This window comes from Globicephala melas, chromosome 16 (assembly GCF_963455315.2).
Source record: "Globicephala melas chromosome 16, mGloMel1.2, whole genome shotgun sequence".
Lineage (NCBI taxonomy): Eukaryota > Metazoa > Chordata > Mammalia > Artiodactyla > Delphinidae > Globicephala > Globicephala melas.
In genome coordinates, this window is record NC_083329.1 from 32827877 (window position 1) to 32854063 (window position 26187).

At 38.0% G+C, this 26187-nt stretch overlaps 1 protein-coding gene across 8 annotated transcripts in view; it reads left to right on the forward strand.

Moving 5' to 3' along the window:
• The window catches only part of LOC115857803 (protein FRA10AC1), a 62026-nt gene that overhangs the window by 5007 nt on the left and 30832 nt on the right, over nt 1-26187 (forward strand). For 4 of the 8 annotated variants that reach the window (XR_009559320.2, XR_009559321.2, XR_009559322.2 and 1 more), the window contains exons 1-9: nt 4431-4817; nt 4921-4990; nt 6589-6665; nt 8003-8098; nt 8211-8256; nt 11771-11847; nt 12898-12981; nt 13574-13658; nt 25821-25866. Coding sequence is in view for 5 of the 8 variants with exons in the window: in XM_030865130.3 (XP_030720990.1) it covers nt 6589-6665; nt 8003-8098; nt 8211-8256; nt 11771-11847; nt 12898-12981; nt 13574-13658; nt 25821-25866 (511 nt within the window). In the remaining 3 variants the exon portion in view is untranslated. Of the gene's footprint in view, nt 1-2563; nt 2656-3478; nt 3870-3992; nt 4148-4430; nt 4818-4920; nt 4991-6588; nt 6666-8002; nt 8099-8210; nt 8257-11770; nt 11848-12897; nt 12982-13573; nt 13659-25820; nt 25867-26187 lie in introns of those variants that run through there. The other 4 variants (XM_060286288.2, XM_070043876.1, XM_060286290.2 and 1 more) reach the window with 4 other exon arrangements.

Here is a 26187-nt window from a genome sequence, read left to right on the forward strand (position 1 = left end):
GCTTATAAATGTACAGGAAGTACAGCTGACCGTGCCAAGTGTTCAAAGCCTGGGCAATGTCAGTCCTTTGGGTGCTGACTAGGGTCTTTCTCAGCACTTACAGAGCCCCCGTCTGCCTCCATCTTGGTGCCTACAGGAAATTTGTCTTTGGCTATGCAAGCATTTATGTGGCATGAATTCTGAGACCCCAGGAAATCCCACCTATCTACTCCCTAACTTATTCTGCCATGCCTGAAATCGCTTTAATCACCAACACTTCCATTGATCAATTAGAGTCAAAGTTATAAAAACTCTAGGAACCGTTAAATTTTGTAAATGTAAATTCTTTATTGAAGCACAGCATACATACATAAAAGTACACAAATCATAGGTAGAAATGAACCACTCATGTAGTGAATGCCAGGGTCAAGAAACATTTCCCCAGAAGCCCCGTCCCGCCACGGCCTCGTGCCCCCTTCCAGTCACCTCCTCTATACCCATCAGGGAAATCATTATCCTGACTTGTCACAGATAGATTACTTTTCCTTTTATCTTTTATATGAATAGGATTGTGTCATATGTATTCTTTTGCATATACAATGCTTCTTTTGTTCAGCCTTACATTGATGAGATTCATCTGTGCTAATGCATGTAGTTGTAGTTTGTCTGTTTTTATTGCTGTATAGTATTCCATTGTGTGAATAAGTCGTAATTTATTTAACTATTCTAATGCTGCTGAACATTTGGGTTGCTTCCAGTTTTTGACTTATAAATAGTGCTAGTGCTTTCTAATTCAGGTCTTTTGATGAATATATGTTCACTTTTCTGTTGAAGGTATTCTGAGGAGTGGAATATATGAGACATAGAATATACCCACATTCAGCATTAGCAGATACTGCTGAACACCTTTTTCAAGGTGATTGTACCAATTTACACTCCCATCAGCAGTATATAATAGTTATAGTCATACGACATCTCCATCAGCACTAAGTCTGTCTTTTCCAGTTAGCCATTCTCGTAGGTGTGTAATGGTGTGCATTGTGTTCTTAATTTTCATTTCTCTGATAACTAGTGAAGACAAGCCCTTTGTTTTATGTGCATTGGCTATTTGGACATCTTTTTTGTGAACTGCCTATTCAAGTCTTTAGTGAATTTTTCTATTGGGTTTCTGCCTTTTACTTATTTTTAAAGTTCTTCATATAATCTGACAATTTGATAAATGTGTCTACTGTAATATTTTCTCCCACTCTGTGACTTAAATTTTTTTCTTTTTTTTTGGCCACGATGCATGGCATGTGGGATCTTAGTTCCCTGACCAGGCATCGAACCCGTGTCCCCTGCAGTGGAAGCATGGAGTCCTAACCACTGGACCACCAGGGAATTCCCCTTAACTTTTCATTTTTAAATAAAGTCTTTTAAATGAACCAAAGTTGGTAATTTATTTTTGTCCTTTATGGTTAGCCTTTTGTGTGTCCTATCTGAGAGAATTTCTCCTGCCCTAATGAAGAGATCATGGAATATCATGAAGAGGTTTTCCTGTGTTTTCTTTGAAGGTGACTAATATGTATGGTGTGAATCAAGTTAGCAATTGAGGTTTTTTGTTTTTTTTTTAACCGTAATATTAAATTGGCTCAGAACTATTTATTGAGAAGTCCATACTTAAACCTATGCCATTAATCATAGGATTATATAAGTGTGGATCTGTTTCTAGGCCATACTCCAGAAGAAGTTAATTTTTAAACTAAATCACAAGAATTCCCTCAAGAAATGCTACTTTCCTCAAGTAGCATTTATTATATTCTTATTATGAACTATGCATCATTCTAGGCATTTTAGCTGCATTGTTTCGTTTTAAACCTCATAACCCACTATGAGATAGTTATTACTATTATCTCCATTTTATAGTTGAGGAAATAAAAACTTACTCAATGAAAAACTTGCCCATGATCTCCTAGCTAGTAAGTGACAGAGACCTAACTTGATTGTGGGTCAGGCTGATTTTGAAGTGGAGTTCTTTATTAAGCTGTTTCCCAGAGCAGCATTTTTTTTCTGGGGGTGGGGGGAAGGGTGGCAGGGAATAAGGGTGTGTGTGTGAGAGGAGGATGATGGCGTGGAGTGGGGACCAACTTCCCTCACCCCCACCACATACCTATCGTAGTATTTTGTTGCTTTATTTGAGTTATATAACATTGGTGCCCATGTAAATTTTCATATTCATTAAAATAGAACATTTTATAGATTGGGAACCATAGGTTCATGCCATTTACCAGGCACTTCATATATGATAGAATATTTTATTGTTTTTTTTTCCTATATATTCGTTCTTTCTTACTAGTCAGCCTTTGAGAGTAAGGAGTGACTTTTACATATTTGTAACCCTGATGATTATGACAGTTCTCTGTCCAGAGCAGGCCCCTAATAAATATTTGCAGTTTTTATAGTTGTTGAGCTGTAATTGCTAACTTGATATTTCCTGATCAGGTAGGTTGTCTATCCTGTATTAATTGTTTTTAGTTCTGATCATGTGATCTATCCCTAACATATATTTTCTATTTTCTCTCTTTCAATAACTGCTGCCTCAAAGGGAGAAATGCAAATCTTTGGCTGAATGATCTGGTAGCAACAGATCTGAAATTCTTAAAATGTTAGAACCAGAAGCTATTTCTCACACAGTTGGTGAGTTAAAAAGAGAGAGAGAAAGAAAGAATTTGGGGCTTCCCGGTGGCACAGTGGTTAAGAATCTGCCTGCTAATGCCAGGGGACACGGGTTCGAGCCCTTGCCCGGGAAGATCCCACATGCCGTGGAGCAACGAAGCCCGTGCGCCACAACTACTGAGCCTGTGCTCTTGAGCCCGCGAACCACAACTACTGAGCCCGTGTGCCACAACTACTGAAGCCCACGTGCCTAGAGCCCCTGCTCCGCAACAAGAGAAGCCACTGCAATGAGAAGTCCGTGCACCGCAAGGAAGAGTAGCCCCCGCTAGCCTCAACTGGAGAAAGCCCGCACGCAGCAAACGAAGACTCAATGCAGCCAAAAATAAAAACAAATATGTAAATTTAAAAAGAAAGAATTTGACAGAGAGAGAGCCACAAAGAGAAAACAGGGTCTTGTAGAGAATCAAGTATTCCCAGTTTCTAGACCCTCACCAGGCCTGTGGCTCTGAGTTCTGTGCTTCTATTTCTTACGTGCAAAATGGGGCTAATAACACTGCATGCAGCACAGGCTTGTTGTAAGAGGAAAATGAAGCAACAGACAAAATATGTTAAGAATGGTAGAAAATGCTATTAAAGGTCACATATTGGTAGAAAGGAAATGAATACCAGGTACAAGTGTGTTTGGTTTTATCAATAATAAATAAAAGAACAGAATAGATATTTTAGATATTTACTAAAAAAGGAACTGCTTGACAAAATAATTCAATATAGTATAATGTTAAATCGTGAGGCTTCCTACTGCTTTAAATATTTTAATAAACGTTTTTACTGAAGTTTAATCTGATTGCATTTTGAAATAATTGAATTTACAATAATTTAACTTACAGATTTTTAAAGATCATATTTACTGCATTGGGTAAAGCAGGTTGTATCTGTAATTTACTGTCAGGGATAGAAGGAGGGCTTGAACTGGTAGATATTTTTATCTACTGTTTGGTGCAAAAGATGTAAAATGAGTGTTACGTGCTAAGGTTTTCACTAAAATGAGCCCGCTGTGAAAGTCAGTGGCGTGCCAGTTCAATTCAACAAATATTTAATTAGCGCTTTTGATTTCCAGGGAACCGTGTTGGGTACCGAGGAGGAAGCAAAGATGAATAGCATCAGCTGGAGGGAGACACGACACGAACCCAGTAACTAGGCTGTAAAGCAGAATGGGGCATCATAATTTAGAAAAGGTAAAACACAGGGAGAACCCGGCAGAGCTTAAAATAATTTAACTTTTCCTGCCTGCATTTTTTTTCTTTCCTTCTTTCTTTTTCTTTTCTTTCTTTCTTTTTTTTTTTTTTTTTTTTTTTTAGTAACTATTGTGGATCTCTTTTCACCTGTGCCAAGTCACTTGTCTGCAGAGGATTCGCGACCCTGTGAAATCGTTCCTATTCCCTCTTCAGCCTCTCCTCGCATCTTCGATGAGCTCCTCTGCCACCAGCACTGCATTTGGAATGGCATCTACTGTGTGGGTGGTGAAGCGATGGAAAGCTATTTCTGTTCTAATTATGAGAACTGTTTTATTGGGAGGAGTGGGGCAGAGGGAGGAGAGGCAGATCGGAGACTGAGACGCTCAGCAAGGTTGCTCCGAGGAGGCGTTTCTAAGGTTACTAGAAAGAGGACGGCAAGTGATATCCAGGCAGGGTTTTTTCTAAAACGAAATAAAATTTCAAACGAGGGGCGTGGGCTTAGTATGAGCTGTGCCACACGAGATTAAATGTTGGGCTTCCCAGAGGGTAATGGAAGAAGGCCCAGGAAAAAACCGAGCGCGGCGACTTTGGTAAAGCTGGGAGCCTCCACCTTCCCTTCCGGCCCTGTTCTCCCGCGGCCTTCGTTTTCCGGGGCTGTTTGGGCTGTAACACAAAGTCGGCGCGCCCGGGAACGGTGTCATTTAAGTGAGACGCGCGGCCGAGCCGAACCGGAAGCAGCGCAGAGCTGGGACCCGTAGGGAGAGGCGGGGAGCGGGCGGCGGCGGCCGTTGTGGCTCTGGCAGTGGCGGCGACTGTGGTTAGGCTACGCAGCCGGGGCGACGGGTCTGGTGCCGCAGCAGCTCGCTCAGGCCGTGGGTTGTCGCTGCAGACGCGGGCAGAGGAGGGAACAACGACTCAGCGGGAGCACTTGGCAGAGGAGGGGAAGGGGTGTGTGAGAAGGGCCTTGGGTGCTTGGGGTCGGGGAGAAAGATCTCGAAACTTGTTTCTCATATGCTACTAGTTGATTTTTGTTTTTTTTTTTTGATGGCAGATTCAGAAGACACCCCGCGTCTCCCTTCTCGAATTTCTCTTGGTTCCTGTCAGTTGATTCGTAGCCTGAAGTGAGTGAGAACTTTTTAATGCAACTACTGAATTCAGATGGGTATGGGATGGACGAGAAAAAAACGAGACGGGGGGCACAAGGGTAGGAGGTGGTGTCCCAGGGTGTAGGAACATCATGACGGTAATAGTAGTTAAAATTGGGAGGGTTGTACTGTACCAGACGTTGTTCTAAAACCCTTTATACGCGGTAACTCATTTAATGCCCAGTTCTGTGAGACCGGTACTTTCTTTCATTAGCCTCCCTTTATGGAGGGGGAAACAGGCTCCTAGAGGTTAAGGAGCATGCCCAAAGAAAGACATGAAACGTGCAGAGCCAGCGTTTGCATTCTGTCAGGGTGACCCCAGAACTTATCTCTAAGCTCCCCACAGTGGTTGTCCCCCATCAGAATGTGAAGAAAGTGAGGACATAAGACAAGGTGTGAGAGGCTGGTATGGTTTGAACAGATGTGATAAAACAGCGGAAGCAAGGAGTTAACATGATAAAAAGGTGTGCGATTCAGGTGTGACTTAGTGAGAGTAGAGTTGAAAGTGGCCTAAACCTTCGCCTCAACCTTGGCTGGGGCCCGCCTCTCTCGAGTGGGGCAGGGAAGAGAGATATGCACCCATACACGTAAGTTTGAAAATGGAATTATGAAGATCACAGACTCATAGGATTTAAAGATTGTTTGATGTAGCCACCTTATTTAGCAGATATAGTCAAATAATCCATCCATCCGCCATTAATGTATATCCCAAATTCTATGTAATGCTGAAACCAGGAGCTGCTTTCTAACACAACTGAGTGACAATTGAGATCTTTCAGTATTTCTAAGAATTTTGATTTCAAAATGAATAGAAACAAGATAAAGTTATCTAGAACAAAGGACAAGGTGGTTTACCTTGAAGAAACTGTTTCAAAGAAAAAGGAAATCTTGAAAGAAGATAGGAAAATTTTTTTATTTTTTTTATTTTTTTTATTTTTTTATTTTTTTTTTTAAGGAAAATTTTTATCAGTTGATCGTACTGTTCACAAATCCATTAAGTCTAATGGAATACAGTAATCAAAATGTTAGCCTATTCCAGAGAGTCAGTTTGTAGTAGTTGAGATCATGGGCTTAAGAATCAAGTAGATCTGCTTAGCTACATATTTGCTCTGTATAATTGATTTACTTAACTTTGTCCTTGATTTCTTTATCTCTAAAATGAAGGTAGTAGTTCCTAACTTGCAGAATTAGAAGCAGTGTTTGTAAAGAACCTAGCATAATGTCTGGAACAAAGTTGATAAATACCAGCAACCATTATTACTCTGAATCAAATAAAAGTAAAGCATTGCTGAACCTTGTATGCAGTGACATGGCAGCTTCTAGACCTGGTTTTACATGGAAAGGTCAAAGAGTAATCTCCCTTGTTGGTAATTAAAGTGAAAAACATTGATTCATTTTCTGAAGGGTAAGTTTGTTACTTCAAAGTGATTGAAAGTTTTAGATGGCTAGATAACCCCTGATATGCCCAGCACAATCCTTTAAAACTATTGTGGCTTTTAAAGATAACTTATTTTTGAACTATTCTGTTTCCTGAACTGTGGGCAATTTATACTCCTGACTATACTCCTTTACAGATGCATGGTCATGGAGGCTATGACTCTGATTTTAGTGATGATGAACACTGTGGAGAATCTAGCAAAAGGAAAAAAAAGTAAGTAATTTTTTATTGATCTCTGCTTCCGATCCTTTCTAAATTGAGATGAGGTATAAATAATATTTAAAGTTTTGGCATTGTGTTTACATGTGAAGACAGCGATGCTCTACTGAATGAATTTTTGTTTATTAAACTATAATGATTGACTCAAAAATTTGAGAACAGTTATGTAAAAGATAAGAAAGTAATGTTTATGCTGTGAAGGGATTTATGGAAAGGGACGCATAAGGAAAAAAAGGAAATCAGTTAAAGTTCTTAGATTTCTCTGTTGCATCTATTTTTCATTCAACTGTCAAGGACTCTACTTGCAACTGTCATAGCTAAGAAGGGGCTTGGTTGATTGTCCCTTTGCTAGTACTTGACTGCAAAATGAGGATACTGTGGAGGATGAGATTGTGATGCAGCACAATTCTTAGGATTTTGTGAATGAGCAGACTAAGTGGCCAGAGGAAGGAGTTCATGGAAGTCTTTATTTAATGGAAGAGGTAAGAACTCTTAGCAGATAAAGCCTGAACCTTACAAAGGAGGCCAGATTTTGGTGGAGTAGCTGTGTTTAGGGAGGGGCATTGTTTTCAGCCTTCAGTGCTTAGAAACTTGATTTTATCCATTAACTTAGGAGTGGTTGACTGATTCAGATTAACCAAACTTATAAAAATTGGTTTATTATTTGACACTGAAAACAATATATAAGCATACCAATTGGGGTTGAACATTTTTGTTGGGTACTCAGTCTTCATGGATAACCAAAAGAATAGAAATAATTATATAATGAATTACATTTTTATGTAATAAAATGAAATTAAAATGCTTTACATTTTCAAGGTTTTTCATTCAAAAATATTACTTTGTAAGAATAGAATTTGAGCCAATCTAGTTGGATAGTCTTGTGTGCTCTAGGATTATATCTATTTAAGTAACTAGGGCTGATCACCTAAAGTCTATATCATCTATAATCAGCCCTTCTTTTTCCGTTATCAGTTACTGAAAGCTTTGTTATCTCTACTTTGCAAACAAGGAAATTGTGGCACAAAAAGATTAAGTAATTTAAGATAAAGATAATGAATGACAGAGCCAAAATTTGAACCAAGGACCCCAGGTGGTGTGACACCAGAACCCATGCATTTGTTAGTCTCGTCTTCTCCATTTTATAGGTATTAAATAAAGTCAAGATATTAATTAAGCTGTTAAAGGAGATGTAAAATATCTCATTGAAGATCAGTGAGTCTTTAAGAGTTGAATTCTTTAAAACGTGTTCCAATTATGAGAATAATAAAGAAATAGGAAACACTGAGAAAAATGAACTCTTCTAATAATTTTTCTTCTTAACAAACCAGGACAGTTGAAGATGATTTACTGCTCAAAAAGCCATTTCAGAAAGAAAAACATGGAAAGGTGGTCCATAAGCAAGTTGCAGCAGAATTGCTGGATAGGTATGGTACTTCAATGTACATTACTTTTTTTTGGTTCGAGATGTTGGTGATTTGATTATATTAATTAAATATAGACATTTGAATTTGCTTGAAATAAAATTTTTCTTAACAGGGAAGAAGCAAGAAATAGAAGGTTTCATCTCATAGCTATGGATGCTGTATCCTTTTATATTTCTAGATTTTGTGACTAATACAACTTTTTAAATCTATTTTATTTCATAAAATCTTGTGAAGTCAAATAGACATAAATTTTATATTTAAAGATAAGTGTTTATTCATATGGAATTTTGCCATATATACTTCTGAGTACAATTCTCTTTTACTAATATACAAGAAAGATTTAGAGGCAAAAAATAATAAAAAACATATTACTAATCTTCTATAAATAGGTTTACAAAGTCCATGTACTTGCAGATATTTTTTCCAATCCATTTTTGTCAAGCTGTCAATATTTCTCATTTTTATACTATTATCTTCAGTCTCATTTTAACTCTTACTCTTTTCCTACCTGGTTCTTGGCTATTTAATGTCTTTGTAAAACTGTGTTTAATAATAGGTCTGTTTGATCATTAGAGAAATGCAAATCAAAACCACAATGAGGTATCACCTCGCACTGGTCAGAATGGCCATCATCAAAAAATCTACAGACAATAAATGCTGGAGAGAGTGTGGAGAAAAGGGAACCCTCTTGCACTGTTGGTGGGAATGTAAATTAATACAGCCACCATGGAGGTTCCTTAAAAAACTAAAAATAGAATTACCATATGACCCAGCAATCCCACTACTGAGCATATGCCCTGAGAAAACCATAATTCAAAAAGTCATGTACCACAATGTTCATTGCAGCACTATTTACAATAGCCAGGACATGGAAGCAACCTAAGTGTCCATTGACAGATGAATGGATAAAGAAGATGTGTCCCATATATACAATGGAATATTACTCAGCCATAAAAAGAAATGAAATTGAGTTATTTGTAGTGAGGTGGATGGACCTAGAGTCTGTCATCCAGAGTGAAGTAAGAAAGAGAAAAATACTGTATGCTAACACATATATATGGAATCTAAAAAAAAAAGGTTCTGATGAATGTAGGGGCAGGACAGGAATAAAGACACAGACTAGAGAATGGACTTGAGGACACGAGGAGGGGGAAGGTTAAGCTGGAACGAAGTGAGAGAGTGTCATGGACAAATATACACTACCAAGTGTAAAATAGGTAGCTAGTGGGAAGCAGCCTCAGCCCAGGGAGATCAGCTCGGGGCTTTGTGACCACCTAGAGGAGTGGGTTAGGGAGGGCAGGAGGGAGATGCAAGAGGGAAGAGATATGGGGATATATGTATACATATAGCTTATTCACTTTGTTATACAGAAGAAACTAACACAGCATTGTAAAGCAATTATATTCCAATAAAGATGTTAGAAAAAATAAAAATGAAAAAAAAATAATAGGTCTGTTTGTGGACTGTCTCAGGCCTACTGTGGCTTCAGCTTTCAGGCATGAATTGGGGCTGTCTTTAAGTTATACCTTGTTTCCCTGTGATAGCCATCTCTCAGCTTAACTTTTTGGTAAGACTGGCTTATTACACAAGCCGCTACCACTGGCCATCCATATTACTGTTGGGAATATTGGAGAGTGAAAGTATTTCTGGGTATTTATTACTGCAGTCAGGATAGGGAGAAGGAGACGATGTCAATTAGATATACCCACTATCCTGTAGTCACCACTTTCACTTTATTGTTCCTGATCCTTTTCTTTAAGTTATAGAAGTTCTCTTGTCACCAATTTATTTATTCCTCTTATCTCCTAACCCAATAGCTTAGCTTTCCCATGGATCTCATCTGCCACTGCTCCTTTAGTATTTCAACATCTGCTCCTCCTTCTATCACACCACTCAGTTGGGGGTGTTGGGGCATCTAGTTACAGCCTGGTGAGGGTGAAAGTCTAGATCCCCTTTTCTTGCATGGCTGGAGGTGGGGCCATAGATTTTCTGGAGTGTTTGGCTGGAATAGAGTAGTTACTGCCTAAAAGTTATCTTTCCTGTTAGGCTGCCTCTCTCCTGATTATTTTGTTACAGGGAACAGACTTTTGTTGGCACTTCTTTTGTCTGTGCTTGTTGGTATTTCCAGCTATCCAGCTTCTTCACCTCCAAGTCTGGCATTTATTAAGCAAAAAGAAAACGTGGGGAACTCAGCACCATGTCATACCATGGGTCCTGAGGTCCGTAGCTGGTCTGCCTTCTTCTCTCTACCTTTCAGAGTCTTCTTATGTTTGTTTTATATATAATTTCCAAGGTTTTTAGTTCTCAGTGGGAGGAATAGGGAGAAGTGCAGTTGACCCTTGAACAACACAGGGTTTGAACTGTGAGGGTCCACTTATACAAGGATTTTTATTTTACTATATTACTTGTGTAAATATGGGTATTTATTTTACTGTAGTACTAATGATCTGCAGTTGGTTGAATCTACAGATGCAGAGGGCTGATTATACATTATGTGCAGGTTTTGGACAATGAGGAGGGTGGGTGTTCTATCCACCCTGTTCAGGGATCAACTGTACATCTTTGCTGCATCTTCCAGGAAGCAAAGTCCCACCTATCACCTGCTTTTGTAAATAAAAGTTTTATTGGAACACAGCTGTGCTCATTCATTTAGGTGTTATCTGTGCCTACTTCCATGCTAAAGTGGCAGAGGCGAGTAGTTTTAACAGACCGTATGGCCTGCATATTTACTATTTACAGGAAAAGTTTGCTGACTTGAGCTCTTGAAAGATTTAAGTGACTTGCCAGTGTCACATGACCAGTTTGTGGTAGACCAAGAGCTAGAATCCAGATCTCTGGGTATCTGGCTTTTCTCTTTTTTCTTTTCTGAAATGTTAATTGCTTTCTTGCTCGTTTCAGAATTATGTTTTGATTCACTATTCTGCTCAAACACATTGTGATCAATTAAATAACTGTTTGTCTTTAATATAATAGGCTGTAGTCACAGAAAATATTATGTCAGTTCTGTTATGTGTGTGTTCCGTTCTAGAGAGAGTACCATGGAGCTTTTTAAAACAAGTAAAATGCTCATGTGTCTCATTGTATTGCACTGAAAACATGACTGTAGCTTCATGTGATCTCTTATATTTACTTCTTTTTGAAAGCCTCATGTTAGGATTTAATATAATAAAAGTTGCATCTTCTATTTTGGAGGCTTTATTGTTACTGAAATAGCTAAATTATATTTTATAATGAAGAAAAATTCTACTCCTCACCTTTAACTTTGGAAACTATAATTTGTTATAGTTATAGGAAACTATAATTTATAGTTATAGGAATAACTATAATATATAGTTATAGGAAACTATAATTTGAAACTATAAAATGAGTGGTGGTGTGAGGCTGTATATAGGAAGCTGTCCTTCTCTCCAGAGAGTTATTGCTTGAAAATGTTCAAAACAATATAGAGTATTCAGTAGGAAGTGAAAGCCCCTCTACTGTACTGTGTTCACTCTTAACAGTTTAATATTTACCCTTTTAGATCTTTTTTTAATTTATAAGCATGTATAGTATATATTTGTATATTTTTAAAAAACTAAATAGACTCATACTATGTTTTTTTTCCCTACTCACTAATATGTCATTGACACCCAACTACTGAACAAATAAAATCCTTAATTTTTTGCATTTCAGTATCAAAGGCATACAAAGTTTGTAAATGACTATATTTTATACTATGGTGGCAAAAAAGAAGACTTCAGGCGATTGGGGTAAGTGTCATAAAGTTTATTTTACATAATGGGAGGTAGGTATGGGTATCTTTGAAGACTCACAGCTACTATATCTTCTGATTCTGTCATGTTCTCCTGCTTTCCATTGCAGTTTTGTTGTTATAAGGTGGAGAGGCCATTCGAAGCTTCTAGCTAAGCAACTCATCATGAACCCCATTTCTCTGGCAACAGGCCTCAGGCAGCCTGCTGATTCTGGCAATAACAGGATTGTGTGAGGAATACTCACGTGCCGTGCCTGATTATGCAGTGATTTTTTTTCCCCCCCACAAGGATCTTTGAAATAATGAACTCTTTAGACCTCAGGTTTGGGATTGCTTTTTAAAAGATAGGACAAACAAGAGACCTCACTCTAATATTTCCCACACATGAAATTCCTTCTTATATCTGAAGCTCTTCTGTCAGAGCCTCTTGGTTTTGTGTGGGTTTTTTCTCTTTACTTAACGATTTTCCGAGTTGATAGTGCCCTAAAAAACTTCATACCAGCTCATCAGCCCCAAACTTAACTCTCCTCTGAATTTAGCCTGTATTTCTCAACAATCCCTTCTTCTGTCCCCAATCTGTTACCATCTTGAAAAATCATCTCCTTCAGTTCTCTTCCTTACTCAGTCTTCCTAGGAAGATGTAGTAAAATGAGGTGTGAAAAAATTTTTTATATATTTTTAAAATTAGATCACAATAGGATGGTGTTACTTATTTTAGATTCTGAAACTTATTTTCATTCATCTTCCTTATCCATTTAGTGTTCATTCAGATTTCTCATCCTAGTTTTGGTAATTTAGCACCCTTTATATAATTGAACCAGCTCTAGAGATGGGTGGATTCCTTATCCATTTGTTTCTGTAGCAGCACTCTTTATAACTGCCTTTTGAAAATACTGAAATACTTTTTATAAATATACATACATACGTACATATAAAACTATCTTTGTGTATCTTATTTTTACTCAGGTGCTCAAAAATCTCACACACTGTTTAACTTAAGTTTGACTAATTTTGTTTTCATATTGAATTTAAAATTGTTTTATTTCAGGGAAAATGACAAGGTAGACATGGATATTATACGAGAAAATCACAGATTCCTATGGAATGAGGAGGATGAAATGGACATGAATTGGTAATTGTACCCGTGTGAGACATAATGCATCAAATGCTATAGTCCTATCTCTCCTGCTCCCTGAGTGTTTTCTTGTTTTGTCACCTGTCCAAAGCATTTGGCCCCTGCATGGAGCAGTTCTGAATCGAGAACATAAAACCGTGCCTCAGATTATTGAATCTGGTTTGATTCTTTTGGTAATTTTTTACAATTTTAACTGACTTCTTATTGCTTGACTTTGTCTTTAAAAAATAATTTATAAAATTTTTACAGTATTATTTGTTGTCTAGTAGTACGCTTCTTTTTAAATTTTAAAAATATTTTGGGAAAACGTAAAACCTGAAAATGGTTTTAAAAATTCAAACATTACAGAGGGTAAAAAGTGAAGAGTCAGTCTCCTTCTCATCTTTGACTATTAGTCTTCCAGCTTCCCTCCCTAGAGACCCACTATTAATAGTTAATATTCAGATATTCTATGCACATGTAAGTAATGACCTCTTTTAAAACATTAATGTTTATATCATATGCGTTATTTATTTGACATTGCCTCCAAGTAGCAAACAATGGTTGAATTTCTAAATATGTAAGATTTATATATTTTTAATGAATCTAGGGAGAAGAGACTTGCAAAGAAATACTATGATAAATTATTCAAGGAATACTGCATAGCAGATCTCACCAGATACAAAGAAAATAAGGTATGCCTTCCAGATACTTATAGAAGAAGGTTCTTATTCACGTATAGTATTACTTTTTAATATACTATTGTGCCCTGTATTATTCTTTTAAGAATAATTCAATTCTAAGTTGTCCTCCATCTATGAAGTATCAGTTGGACCATTTAAACTCGATAGCTGTGGAATTTACAAAGGGCCCTGAAGTCAAGGGTGACTCTTTGTGAGCTGAGACATGAAAAGTCTAAAATGAAACACAGGTGGCTACTGAATCTTGTTTTATCCTGACTCTAATCCAGAGCCTCTAGTGATTATGATTTGACACTTTGAATGATGTCTTCTTTCACAAATGATGTTTGAAATTGATAGGCTTTTTTTTTCAAATGGATTACCATATAAAGAGGCAGATGCACATCTTCTGTTATGTAAATGTCTATTCTAGTAAAAATAGCTCTTATCAGTGCCAATTAGTAATGGCAAATTTCCCTTCCCGCTTTACATCTTACTTTAATTTTTTTTAAATTAATTTTATTTATTTTTGGCTGCATTGGGTCTTCGTTGCTGCATGCAGGCTTTCTCTAGTTGTGGCGAGCGGGGGCTACTCTTCGTTGCAGTGCACAGGCCTCTCATTGTGGTGGCTTCTCTTGTTGCAGAGCATGGGCTCTAGGCGCACGGGCTTCAGTAGTTGCAGCACGCAGGCTCAGTAGTTGTGGCACATGGGCCCTAGAGCACATGGGCTTCAGTAGTTACAGTGTGTGGCCTCAGTAGTTGTGGTGTGCAAGCTCTAGGGCGCGCGGGCTTCAGTAGTTGTGGCATGTGGGCTCAGTAGTTGTGGCGCACAGGCTGTAGAGCGCAGGCTCAGTAGTTGTGGCGCACGGGCTTAGTTGCTCCGCAGCATGTGGCATCTTCCTGGACTAGGGATCGAACCCATGTCCCCTGCATTGGCAGGCGGATTCTTAACCACTGTGCCACCAGGGAAGTCCTATTTTAGTTAATGTTAAAGTGATTTTTAAAAAATAGAAGTAGAGTTGATTTACAATATTGTGTGTTTCAGGTGTATAGCAAAGTGATTTGGTTATATATATTTTCTCCTTTTTTTTGATGCTTTTCCATCATAGGTTATTACAAGATATTAAATATAGTTCCCTGTGCTATCCAGTAAATCCTTGTTGTTTATATTATATATGGTAGTGTGTATTTGTAATCTCATACTCATAATTTATCCCTCCCTCCCATATTCCCCTTTGGTAACCATACATTTGTTTTCTGTGTCTGTGAGTCTGTTTCTGTTTTATAAATAAGTTCATTTGTACTATTTTTAGATACCCACCTATAAGTGATATCATATACTTGTCTTTCTCTGTTTTACTTAGTATGATCTTTTCTGGGTCCATCGATGTTGCTGCAAATGGCATTATTTCATTCTTTTTTATGGCTAAATAATAGTCCATTGTATATATATACCACATCTTTTTTATCCATTCATCTGTCGATGGACACTTAGGTTGCTTCCATATCTTGGCTATTGTAAATAGTGCTGCTATGAACGTTGGGGTGTGTGTATCTTTTTGAATTAGAGTTTTCGTCTTTTCCAGATACATGCCCAGGGGTGGGATTGCTGGATCATATAGTAACTTTATTTTTAGTTTTTTGAGGAACCTCCATACTCCATACTGTTTTTCCACAGTGACTGCACCAATTTATATTCCCAACAACAGTGTAGGAGGGTTCCCTTTTCTCCACAACCTCTCCAGCATTTATTATTTGTATACTTTTTGATAATAGCCATTCTGACTGGTGTGAGGTGATACCTCATTGTAGTTTTGATTTGCAGTTCTCTAATAACTAGCAGTGTTGAGCATCTTTTCATATGCTTGTTGGCCATCCGGATGTCTACTTTAGAGAAATGTCTATTTAGGTCTTCTGCCCATTTTTTGATTGAGTTTTTTGGGGTTTTTTATATTGAGCTGTGTGAGCTGTTTGTATATTTTGGAAATTAAGCCCTTGTTGGTCTCATCATTTGCAAATATTTTCTCCCATTCCATAGGTTGTCTTTTCATTTTGTTTATGGTTTCCTTTGCTCTGCAAAAGCTTTTAAGTTTAATTAGGTCCCATTTGTTTATTTTTGCTTTTATTTCTTTTGCCTTGTGAGACTGACCTAAGAAAATATTGCTACGATTTATGTCAGAGAATGTTTTGCCTATGTTCTCTTCAAGGAGTTTTATGGTGTCATGTCTTATATTAAAGACTTTAAGCCATTTTTAGTTTATTTTTGTGTGTGGTGTTAGAGTGTGTTCTAACTTCATTGATTTACATGTGGCTGTCCAGCTTTCCCAATACCACTTGTTAAAGAGACTGTCTTTTCTCCATTGTATATTTTTGCCTCCTTTGTCGAAGATTAATTGACCATAGTGTGTGGGTTTATCTCTGGGCGCTCTATTCTATTCCATTGACCTGTATGTCTGTTTTGTGCCAGAACCATGCAGTTTTGATTGCTGTGGCTTTATAGTATTGTCTGAAGTCTGGAAGGGTTATGCCTCCAGCTTTGTTCTTTTTCCTCAGCATTACTTTAGCAATTCTGGGTCTTTTGTGATTGCATATAAATTTAAGGATTATTTATTCTAGTTCTGTGAAAAATGTCATGGGTTATTTGATATGGATCACATTAATCTGTAGATTGCTTTGGGTGGTATGGCCATTTTAACTATATTAAGTCTTCCAGTGCAAGAGCATGGTCTATCCTCCAATTTCATTGAATCATCTTCTGTTTCATTTATCAGTGTTTTATAGTTCTCAGCATATAAGTCTTTCACCTCCTTGATTAGGTTTATTCCTAGATATTTTTCTCTTTTTTTGGATGCGATTTTAAATGGGAATTTATTTTACTTTCTCTTTCTGATATTTCATTGTTAGTATGAAGAAATACAGCAGATTTCTGTATATTAATGTTGTATTCTGCTACCTTGCTGAATTCATATATTAGTTTTAGTAGTTTTTGTGCAGAATCTTTAGGGTTTTCTATATAGGGTATCATGTCATCTGCACATAATGACAATTTTACCTTTTCCCTTCCATTTTGGATACCTTTTATTTTTTTCATCTGACTGTTGTGGCTAGGACTTCCAGTACTATGTTGAGTAGAAGTGGTGAGAGTGGACATCCTTGTCTTGTTCCAGATTTTAGCAGGAAGGCTTTCAGCTTTTCACCATTTAGTATTATGTTGGCTATGTGTTTGTCACAAATGGCTTTCATTATGTTGAGATATGTTCCCTCTATACCCACTTTGGTGAGAGATTTTAATCATGAATGGATATTGAATTATACCAAATGCTTTTTATCTATTGAGATGATCATGTGGTTTTTGTCTTTTGTTGATGTGATATATCAGATTGATTGATTTGCATATGTTGAACTATTCGTGTGACCCTGGAATGAACCCAACTTAATTATGGTGTATGATCCTTTTTATGGGTTGTTGGATTCGGTTTGCTAATATTTGTTGAGGATTTTTGCATCTATATTCATCAAAGATATTGACCTGTAATTTTCTTTTTTGTTAGTGTCTTTGTCTGGTTTTGGTGTCAGGGTGATGGTGGCTTCATAGGATGGCTTTGGGAGTGTTCCCTCCTCTTCAATCTTTTGGGAGAGTTTGAGAAGGATCAGTCTGAGTTCTTCTCACTATGTTTGGTGCAATTCCTCAATGAAGCCATCCAGTCCTGGACTTCTGTTTGCAGAGAATTTTTTAAATTACAGATTCTATTTCACTTCTAGTGATAGATCTGTTCAAATCATCTGTTTCTTCTTGATTCCGTTTTTACAGGCTATTTCTAGAAACTTGTCCATTTCTCCTAGGTAGTCCATTTTGTTGGCATATAACTGTTCATAATATCTTATGATTTTTTGTATTTCTGTAGTGTCAGTTATTATTTCTCCCTTTCATTTCTTATTTTATTTATTTGGGTCCTCTCTCTTTTCTTCTTGGTGAGCCTGGCCACAAGTTTGTTGATTTTGTTTATCTGTTCAAAAAACCACCTCTTGCTATTATTGATTTTTCTGTTGTTTTTTAATCTTTATTTTATTTATTTCTTCTCTGATCTTTATTATTTCCTTCATTCTGATGACTTCAGGTTTTATTTGCTCTTCTTTTTCTAGTTCTTTTAGGTGGTAGGTTAGGTTTTTTATTTGTGAGTTTTCTTGTTTTTTGAGGAAGGCCTGTATCGCTATGAACTTCCCTCTAAGTACTGCTTTTGCTGCATCCCATAGATTTTGTATGGTTGTGCTTTCATTGTTGTTGTCCCGAGATATTTTTTATTTCCTCTTTGATTTCATTGTTGACCCATTGGTTTTTAGTAGCATGTTGTTTAGTCTCCATGTAATAGTTTTTTTCCTCGTTTCTCTTTGATTTCTAGTTTCATGTGGTTGTGGTCAGAAAAGATGCTTGAAATAATTTCTATCCTCTTAAATTTGTTGAGCCTTGTTTTGTGTCCTAGTATGTGGTCTGTCCTAAAGAATGTTCCATGTGTGCTTGAAAAGTATGTGTTTTCTGCTTTATTTGGATGTAGTATCCTGTAGATTTCAATTAAGTCTAACTGTTTTGTTGTGTCATTTGGGATCTCTGTTGCCTTATTGCTGTTCTGTCTGGAAGATCTGTCCATTGATGTGAGTGAGGTGTTAAAAGTCTCCTACTATTATTGTATTCCCATCAGTTTCTCCCTTTATGTCTGTTAGTATTTGTTTCATGTATCTAGGTGCTCCTGTACTGTGTGTGTATATGTTAACCAGTGTGATATCCTCTTCTTGTATTGATCCTTTTATCATTATATAGTGTCCTTCTTCGTCTTTCTTTATGGCCTTTGTTTTAAAGTCTGGTATGAGTATTGCTACCCTCGCTTTCTTGTCAATTCCATTTGCATGAACTATCTTTCTCCATCTCCTCACTTTCAATCTATATGTGTCTTTAGCCCTAAAGTGGGTCTCCTGTAGGCAGCATATTATAGGTTCTTGTTTTATTATCCAATCTGCCACTCTGTGTCCTTTGATTGATGTTTTTAGTCCATTGACACTTAAAGTAATTATTGATAAGTGTATTTATTGCCATTTTAAACCTTGTTTTCCTGTTGATTTTGTATTCTTTGTTCCTTTCTTTTTGTTTTTCCTTTTGTGCTTTGATGGTTTTCTTTTGTATTATGCTTGAGTTCCTTTCATTTTGGTTTTTGTGAATCTGTTGTATGTTTTTGATTTGTGGTTACCCTGATTTTCAAGTATGTTAACCCATAACTCTATCTACTTGCTTTAGACTGGTGGTCATAACAGCTCAAACACTTTCTAAAAGATCTACATTTTCTTACTCCCCTCCTCCACATTTTGTAGTTTCGATGTCCTGTTTCTCATCTTCATGTTTATCTTTTTGCTGTTCATTGTAATTATAATCGCTTTCACAGAATTTTTTGATTGTTTCTTTAATCTATGTACTGCCTAATTTAAGTAGTCTTCAATCTTTTTATATATTTACTTTTTCTATTGTGATTTTCCATTTCTTATAGATTCCTGTTTCTTTTCTATTTAGAGAACACCTTTCAGTATTTCTTATAGAGTAGGTTTAGTGTTGCTGTATTCTTTAATTTTTTTCTTTGAGAAATTCTTTCTCTCTCCTTCCATGCTTAATGATAATCTTGCTGAGTAGGGTATCATAGGTTGCAGGTTTTTCCCTTTCAGGACTTTAAATGTATCTTGCCACTCCCTTCTGGCATGCACAGTTTCTGTAGAGAAATCAACTGATACCCTTATGGCGGTTCCCTTGTAACTGACTCTTTGTTTTTATCTTGCTGCCTTTAGAATCCTCTCTAACTTTTGCCATTTTCATTATGATATCTTGGAGTAGGTCTGTTTGGGACCCTCTGTGCTTCCTGTATCTGGGTATCTGTTTCCTTCTTTAGGTTTGGGAAGTTTTCAGCCATAATTCCTTTGAATAAATTTTTGATTCCCTTTCCTCTTTCTTCTTCTGGGATTCCTTTTATGCATAGATTGGCATGCTTTATATTATCCCATAATCTCATATGTTGCTTTCATTTTTTTCTTTCATTTGTCTTTCTGTCTGCTGTTCTGATTGGGTGATTTCCATTATTCTGTCTTCCAGATCACTTATTCATTCTTCTACCTTATTTAGTTTGCTATTTATTTCCTTTAGCTTGGTTTTCATCTTGGCAGTTGGGTTGTCTAATTTTGATTGGCTCCTCTTTATAGTTTCTAGCTCCTTGTTATGGTGATCTGCATTTCTATCAATAGTCTTTCTTAATTCCTTCAGCATTTTTATTACCTCCTTTTTGAGCTTGGGGTTGGGTAGACTGGAGAAGTCTGTTTCATTGTTCTTTCAGGGGATTTCTCTTGTTCTTTTAATTGGAAATAGTTCCTTTGTTTTTTCATTTTACTTATATTTCTTTGACTCTATGAATTTAGGAGAAACAGTTATCTACTGTGGCTGTTCTTATGTCAGAGCGACCCTGTGTAGACTGTGGGAATCCAGTATTCTTGGTGCAAGGGTTGTTTTTGGTAGGATTCTTGCCATATCTTTTCTCAGGGTGTGTTGGCCCTTGTCCCCTTGATGGCAGTGTGTTTGGTGGTGGTGTGATCAGAGCCTGCACTGGATGTTGAGTAGGGCCTCCTCTTTGCTCTGTGGTTGTCACAGCCCTGTCAGGGGCAGGGTCTGCTCTCCAGTTGTAGGAGTAGAAGCCCCCACCCAGGTCAGGTTCTAAGCTGCAGTGTGAGGTAGGTGGGACTGGAGCACTCTCTCTGGGAAAGGAGCTGCTGTGTATTCTTCCCCAGGAGCTGTCTACTGGAACGTGCAACTGTGATGCTGCCTGCTACCTGGTGCATGCGCCCACAAAGATCAGTGTTGTTGGCCCTGCCTTCAGTGGCTGGTTCCTCTGTGGGAGCACTGGTAATGGGCTTGGAGGTCCCTTAGGCACGTATGCATGCTTACAAAGCCACTGATGGAAAACCTCCTGAAGGTGTGCGCACTGTGGGAGCTCCAGTCACTGGCTCAGACTTCAGCCCTGCCTCCGCGTGCGCGCACCCACAGAGTTTGCAAAACCCGCGGTGGCCGGAGCTATGCCCCATTGCAAGCATGCTGATAATGAGCCTGCTGTGGCAGAACCACTCTCTGTCCTGTGCACACCCCCAGTTTTGGCCCAAGCCACACTCCTGGCCCTTCAGGCTGTCTCCACGCAGCCAAGCCAAGTCCTCTTCCCAGGTCTGTCCACTGAAGCCCAAGTTTCACTACCCAGTTGCTGCGCACTTCAGGCACGTGTCTCTGGCTAGGAAGTGCAGCGACATGGCGGGGACCGTCTATACTGGTCTTCCTTTACCCTGCAGGGCTGCAGACCAGCTCCCATGCTCTTCTCCCGAGCCTCTGAAGCTCCTTATCTGTCCCAGCAGACCTCCCAGCTGGTGAAGGAGGTTCCCAGGGTGAGGGGACCTTTCCTTTTTCACAGCTCCCTACCAGGGGCGTAGGTCTCATCCCAATTCCTCTTCTTCTCCCTGTTCCCTTTGTCTTCCCCAGTTATGTGGGGATCTTTCTTTCAGCTCTGGTTGTATAGGATCTTCAAGCTTTCAGTAGGTATTCTCTGAGAATTGTTCTACGAGTAGATGTATTTTTGTTGTATTTGTGGGAGGAGGTGAGCTCCATGTCTCTCTGCCATTTTGATCGCCTCCTCTAGGATGATTTTTATTCCTATCTCATTTTTCACATTTTTAGCTACTGATAGATAAATTGACCCAGAAACAAATGATCTCAGTTTGAAATGGGAGGGGAAGGAATGTTGCATAAATCTGTATGTTTTGGATAGTGTACATCTGTATTGTATTAAGACAACCTATTTTAAAAGTTTTTTAAAAAATTTAATTTATTTTTGGCTGCGTTGGGTCTTCGTTGCTGCTCACAGGCTTTCTCTAGTTGGGGTGAGTGGGAGCTACTCTTTGTTGCGGTGTGTGGGCTTCTCCTTGCAGTGGCTTCTCTTGTTGCGGAGCACAGGCTCTAGGTGCGTGGGCTTCAGTAGTTGTGGCTCTCGGGCTCTAGAGCACAGGCTCAGTAGTTGTGCACATGGGCTTAGTTGCTCCGTGGCATGTGGGATCTTCCTGGACCAGGCCTCCAACCTGTGTCCCTTGCATCAGCAGGCGGATTCTTAACCACTGCGCCACCAGGGAAGTCCCTAAAAAGCTATCTTAGATTTGTTTATCCAAAGGATTTCTTTTCATTTTAATAGTTAAATCTCAGAACCATAATTGGTTTAATAATTTTTCACTAGTGCCTTTAACATGTGGGTTGCTTCACAATATTCTTATAGATAATAGTAGTGTGCATTTTTATAACCCTGTTTACAAACCCCAGCACTTGGTATATCCCTAAAACTTCCTCAGTTTCTTGTAAACTAGCTCTCATCTCTAATAGTTATTGACCATATTGAATCCAAAAAGCATCACAGCAGTTGGAGTTACTTGAAGGTATTATACTGCAAGTTGCGGTGAAGTATAAGTCTTTCAAGGAGCACATAACAAAACTTTTTCAACCCTGGTTCATTTGTTGATTGTCTTCCAGTATTTATATAGGACTGGGCTGGGTGCTGTGGGTTAAAGCATGGTGTCTGCCCTCAAAAAATAACTATAGTTGACGGAAGAAAGTGGATATAAATAAATAGTTAAATATTTGTATTCCCCATTTATTTTGTTTTCATTTTTGTTTTTGCGGTACGCGGGCCTCTCACTGTTGTGGCCTCTCCCCTTGCGGAGCACAGGCTCCGGACGCGCAGGTTCAGCCGCCATGGCTCACGGGCCCAGCCGCTCCGCAGCATGTGGGATCTTCCCAGATCGGGGCACGAACCCATGTCCCCTGCATCGGCAGGCGGACTCTAAACCACTGTGCCACCAGGGAAGCCCTGTATTCCCCATTTATAAAAACACAGTATATTACTGGAAATCATACTTTATAGTGCATAGGGACTTCCCTGGTGGCGCAGTGGTTAAGAATCCGCCTGCCAGTGCAGAGGACATGGGTTCAATCCCAGGTCTGGGAAGATCCCACATGCCATGGAGCTACTGAACCATGAGCCACAACTACTGAATCCCGTGCGCCTAGAGCCCGTGTTCCGCAGCAAGAGAAGCCACCGCAGTGAGAAGCCCGTGCACCGCAACGAAGAGTAGCCCCCACTCGACACAACTAGAGAAGCCCGCGTGCAGCAGCAAAGACCCCATGCAGCCAAAAATAAATAATAAATAATTTAAATAAATAAAATGCATAATCTTGAAACAAGTTGTGTTTTCTATTAGAACATGATGAGTTAGTTAGATACCAGGGTAAGTGCAAGTAAGAAATCACATATGACTTGCAGGTTTTGAGTATAGATCCTAGAGAAATAGGAAATATGGAGAGAGGGGCATCTTTTTTCTTCAGGCTGTTTTTTAGAGCAGTTTCAAGTTCGCGGCAAAATAGAGGGAAAGGTAGAGAGATTTCCCATATCTTGCTCCACACATACCAGGGGGATCTTCTTGGCAAAGATAATGATTGTTTTTTTTGGCATAGTATTTTGGAGAAAGAGTAATGCTGTTGACTTTCTTGCTATTATGCATTTTCTCATAGTTTTACTTACACAAAGGCAGTGTTTTATTCATTTTTAATTAACAAGCTCCTAGCTAAGTGCCTAATATATATAGTAGATACTTAGGGCATTTTTAGTGAATTCCAGCCTTTGTTACATACCCGTATTTCCTTCTTTGTTGCTTTTTCCCTTTCATCATTGAGAATTTGGTTGGATCATTGTATCAGTTAGGGTAAGATTCAGCTACAGGGACCAGCAAGCAGTTCCAAATAACAGTGGCTTAAATGAACTACAAGTTTGTTTTCCTTTCCCATAAAAGTCCAGGTGGATGGTCATGGAACTTTGTGTTGTCAGGAAGTCAGGATACTTCTCTCTTATTGCTTGCATGTGTGACCTCCTTGTTCTAGAGGGTAGAGTGAGAAGAAAAGGAGGCTAAGCACCACACCCTGAGTAATTCAAGTGTTTAATCCAATGTATCAACAGGAATATTTGTCAGGAAAGAATAGAAAAACATTGAGGCAAAACCTCTATGCAATCTTTAACTAGTAGGACATATTGTAGTTGTTACATTTCTTATCCGCCATAAGATTATAACCTTCTTGGTGACAGACACTTATTTTAATAATCACTTTATACTCTCAGCAGAGTGCCAAGCCAGTAAGTAGTTGCTTAATAATTATTTGTTGACTAGATTAATGAATGAAAGAAAAAGTTTGGGAACTGTTGCTGTACACATTTGACTGTGCTTCAGTAGACATTCCAACATCTGTTGGATGACAAACAATCCTCACATAGATGTATGGGCTTAAAAATAGAATTAAATACAGAGTTATTTTGAATTTTTTATTTCTTTTTTTCCTAGACTGGGGGATTTTATTTTATTTTCAGTTAGAATATTTTGAAATATTTCGAGCCCTCATTTGCGTTTAAAATACAGAATTGCCTAATTCAAATAATAGACGATTAAAAAATAAAATAAAAATAAGCAAAATTAACCAGGCATTGAACGCTTCATCTGAATTATCTTTCTTAATTACAACAACCTATGAGATTAGGATTTTACTCATAAAAAGGAAATAGACTGAGAAATTAAGTAACTTTCCCAACCTCACAGCTAGTTAATAAATGATAGAGCTTGCCTTGGGTCAGCATGATTCTAGAGCTGAGCTTTTAACTATATGGTAAATTGAATAGAAAACTAAACTATTTACTAAAATAGTAATTTAGCATATGAATGTGAGTCTTATAAGATAGTGGAGAAAACATTTTAACACTGTATCATTTTTAGCCAAAAAGCAAATAACAGTTGACCCTTGAACAACGTGGGTTTGAACTGTGTGGATTCTTTCACTAAATACGTACTATAGTACTACACAGTCTGTGTTGGTTCAGTTTGCAGATGTGGAACCCTGGATTTGGAGGGCTAAGTGTAAATTTATGCTCAGATTTTCAACTGCGTAGTGGTCAGTGCCCCTAAACCCCATGTTCAAGGGTCAACTATAAAGTTACGTTTAGGAATCTGGAGGGAAATTTAACAACTTTCCACTTTAGGACTCCAGACTGGTACCATTCCTGTTTATTACTATTCTGTTGTAGTGGGAAAAGAGCTATATACAAATGAATGGTTGTGGTTGTGTTCCATTAAAACTTTATTTATAAAAATAGGCAGCAGGCCTGTAGACCTTTATCTGCTAACCCCTGGTGTACTATACACCAGATACTATTATAAGTACTTTATATGTATTATTCCATTTAAATGTCTTAACCCAAAGCAGTAGTACTCGTATTATCTCTGTATGAGGCAACTGAGCCACAAATAGATTAAATAACTTGTCCAGTATTATATAGCTGTGAAGCGATGGAGCTAAGACATAAACCCAAACAATCTGACTCCAAAGACTGTACTCTCATATTATAGTATACTGCTTCTTTATTGTACTAGAACTTCTTTTTTTTCTGTCAGTGTCATAGAACAGTATATATTTTTTGTTAATTTACATACCTTGTGCCTGGCACCTTTAACTTTTAATAAGAAGTCTAAAAGTAAAGAGGATCAGACTTCCCTGGTGGCGCAGTGGTTAAGAATCCACCTGCCAATGCAGGGCACACAGGTTCAAGCCCTGGACCAGGAAGATCCCACATGCCACGGAGCAGCTAAGCCTGTGTGCCACAACTGCTGAGCCCACACGCCACAACTACTGAAGCCCATGCACCTATAGCCTATGCTCTGCAACAAGAGAAGCCACTGCAATGAGAAGCCTGTGCACCGCAATGAAGAGTAGGCCCCGCTCGCAGCAACTAGAGAAAGCCTGCACACAGCAATGAAGACCCAACACAGCCAAAAATAAATAAATAAACTTTTTTAAAAAGTAAAGAGGATTATTCCTTAACAGAGAAGTTGGTAATTGTTCAGATGTACTTTTAAGTACCTGGAATCCTATAAGGAGAGAAAAAACTATCATGAGGGGAATTAGGTTTACTTTTTAGATTAGTAAGCGTCATTATGTTAATTGTTGGCTCCATGATAAGATTTATCTACAATTTAAATATTGTTTAAATTTACTCTGGCATAAATGTATTTTTTTTTTCTCGTCAGTTTGGATTTAGGTGGCGAGTAGAAAAAGAAGTAATTTCAGGGAAAGGTAATTCTTTTTTTTATTTTAGTTTTTAATCGGATAAGGTTATTTTGTTATATTATTGAAGTCACTGGGTAAGATTATTCCTAATGTATACAATAAGTGATTATCTACAAAATACAAAGTAAAATTAGAGAAGGTGTATTAATGATATATTGCTAACAAAGTTCAGAATATAATGCTTTAATGGTTTTTACGTTTAGAATTTTTGCTTCTAGGATATTCAATTGCAGATAAGTAGAAAATGTTCAAAGAGTTAAAAGTTTCCTAGGAAGGAAACTATCAACAGATGAATACTTGAATTTTTCTCTATTAATTTTTGGAATA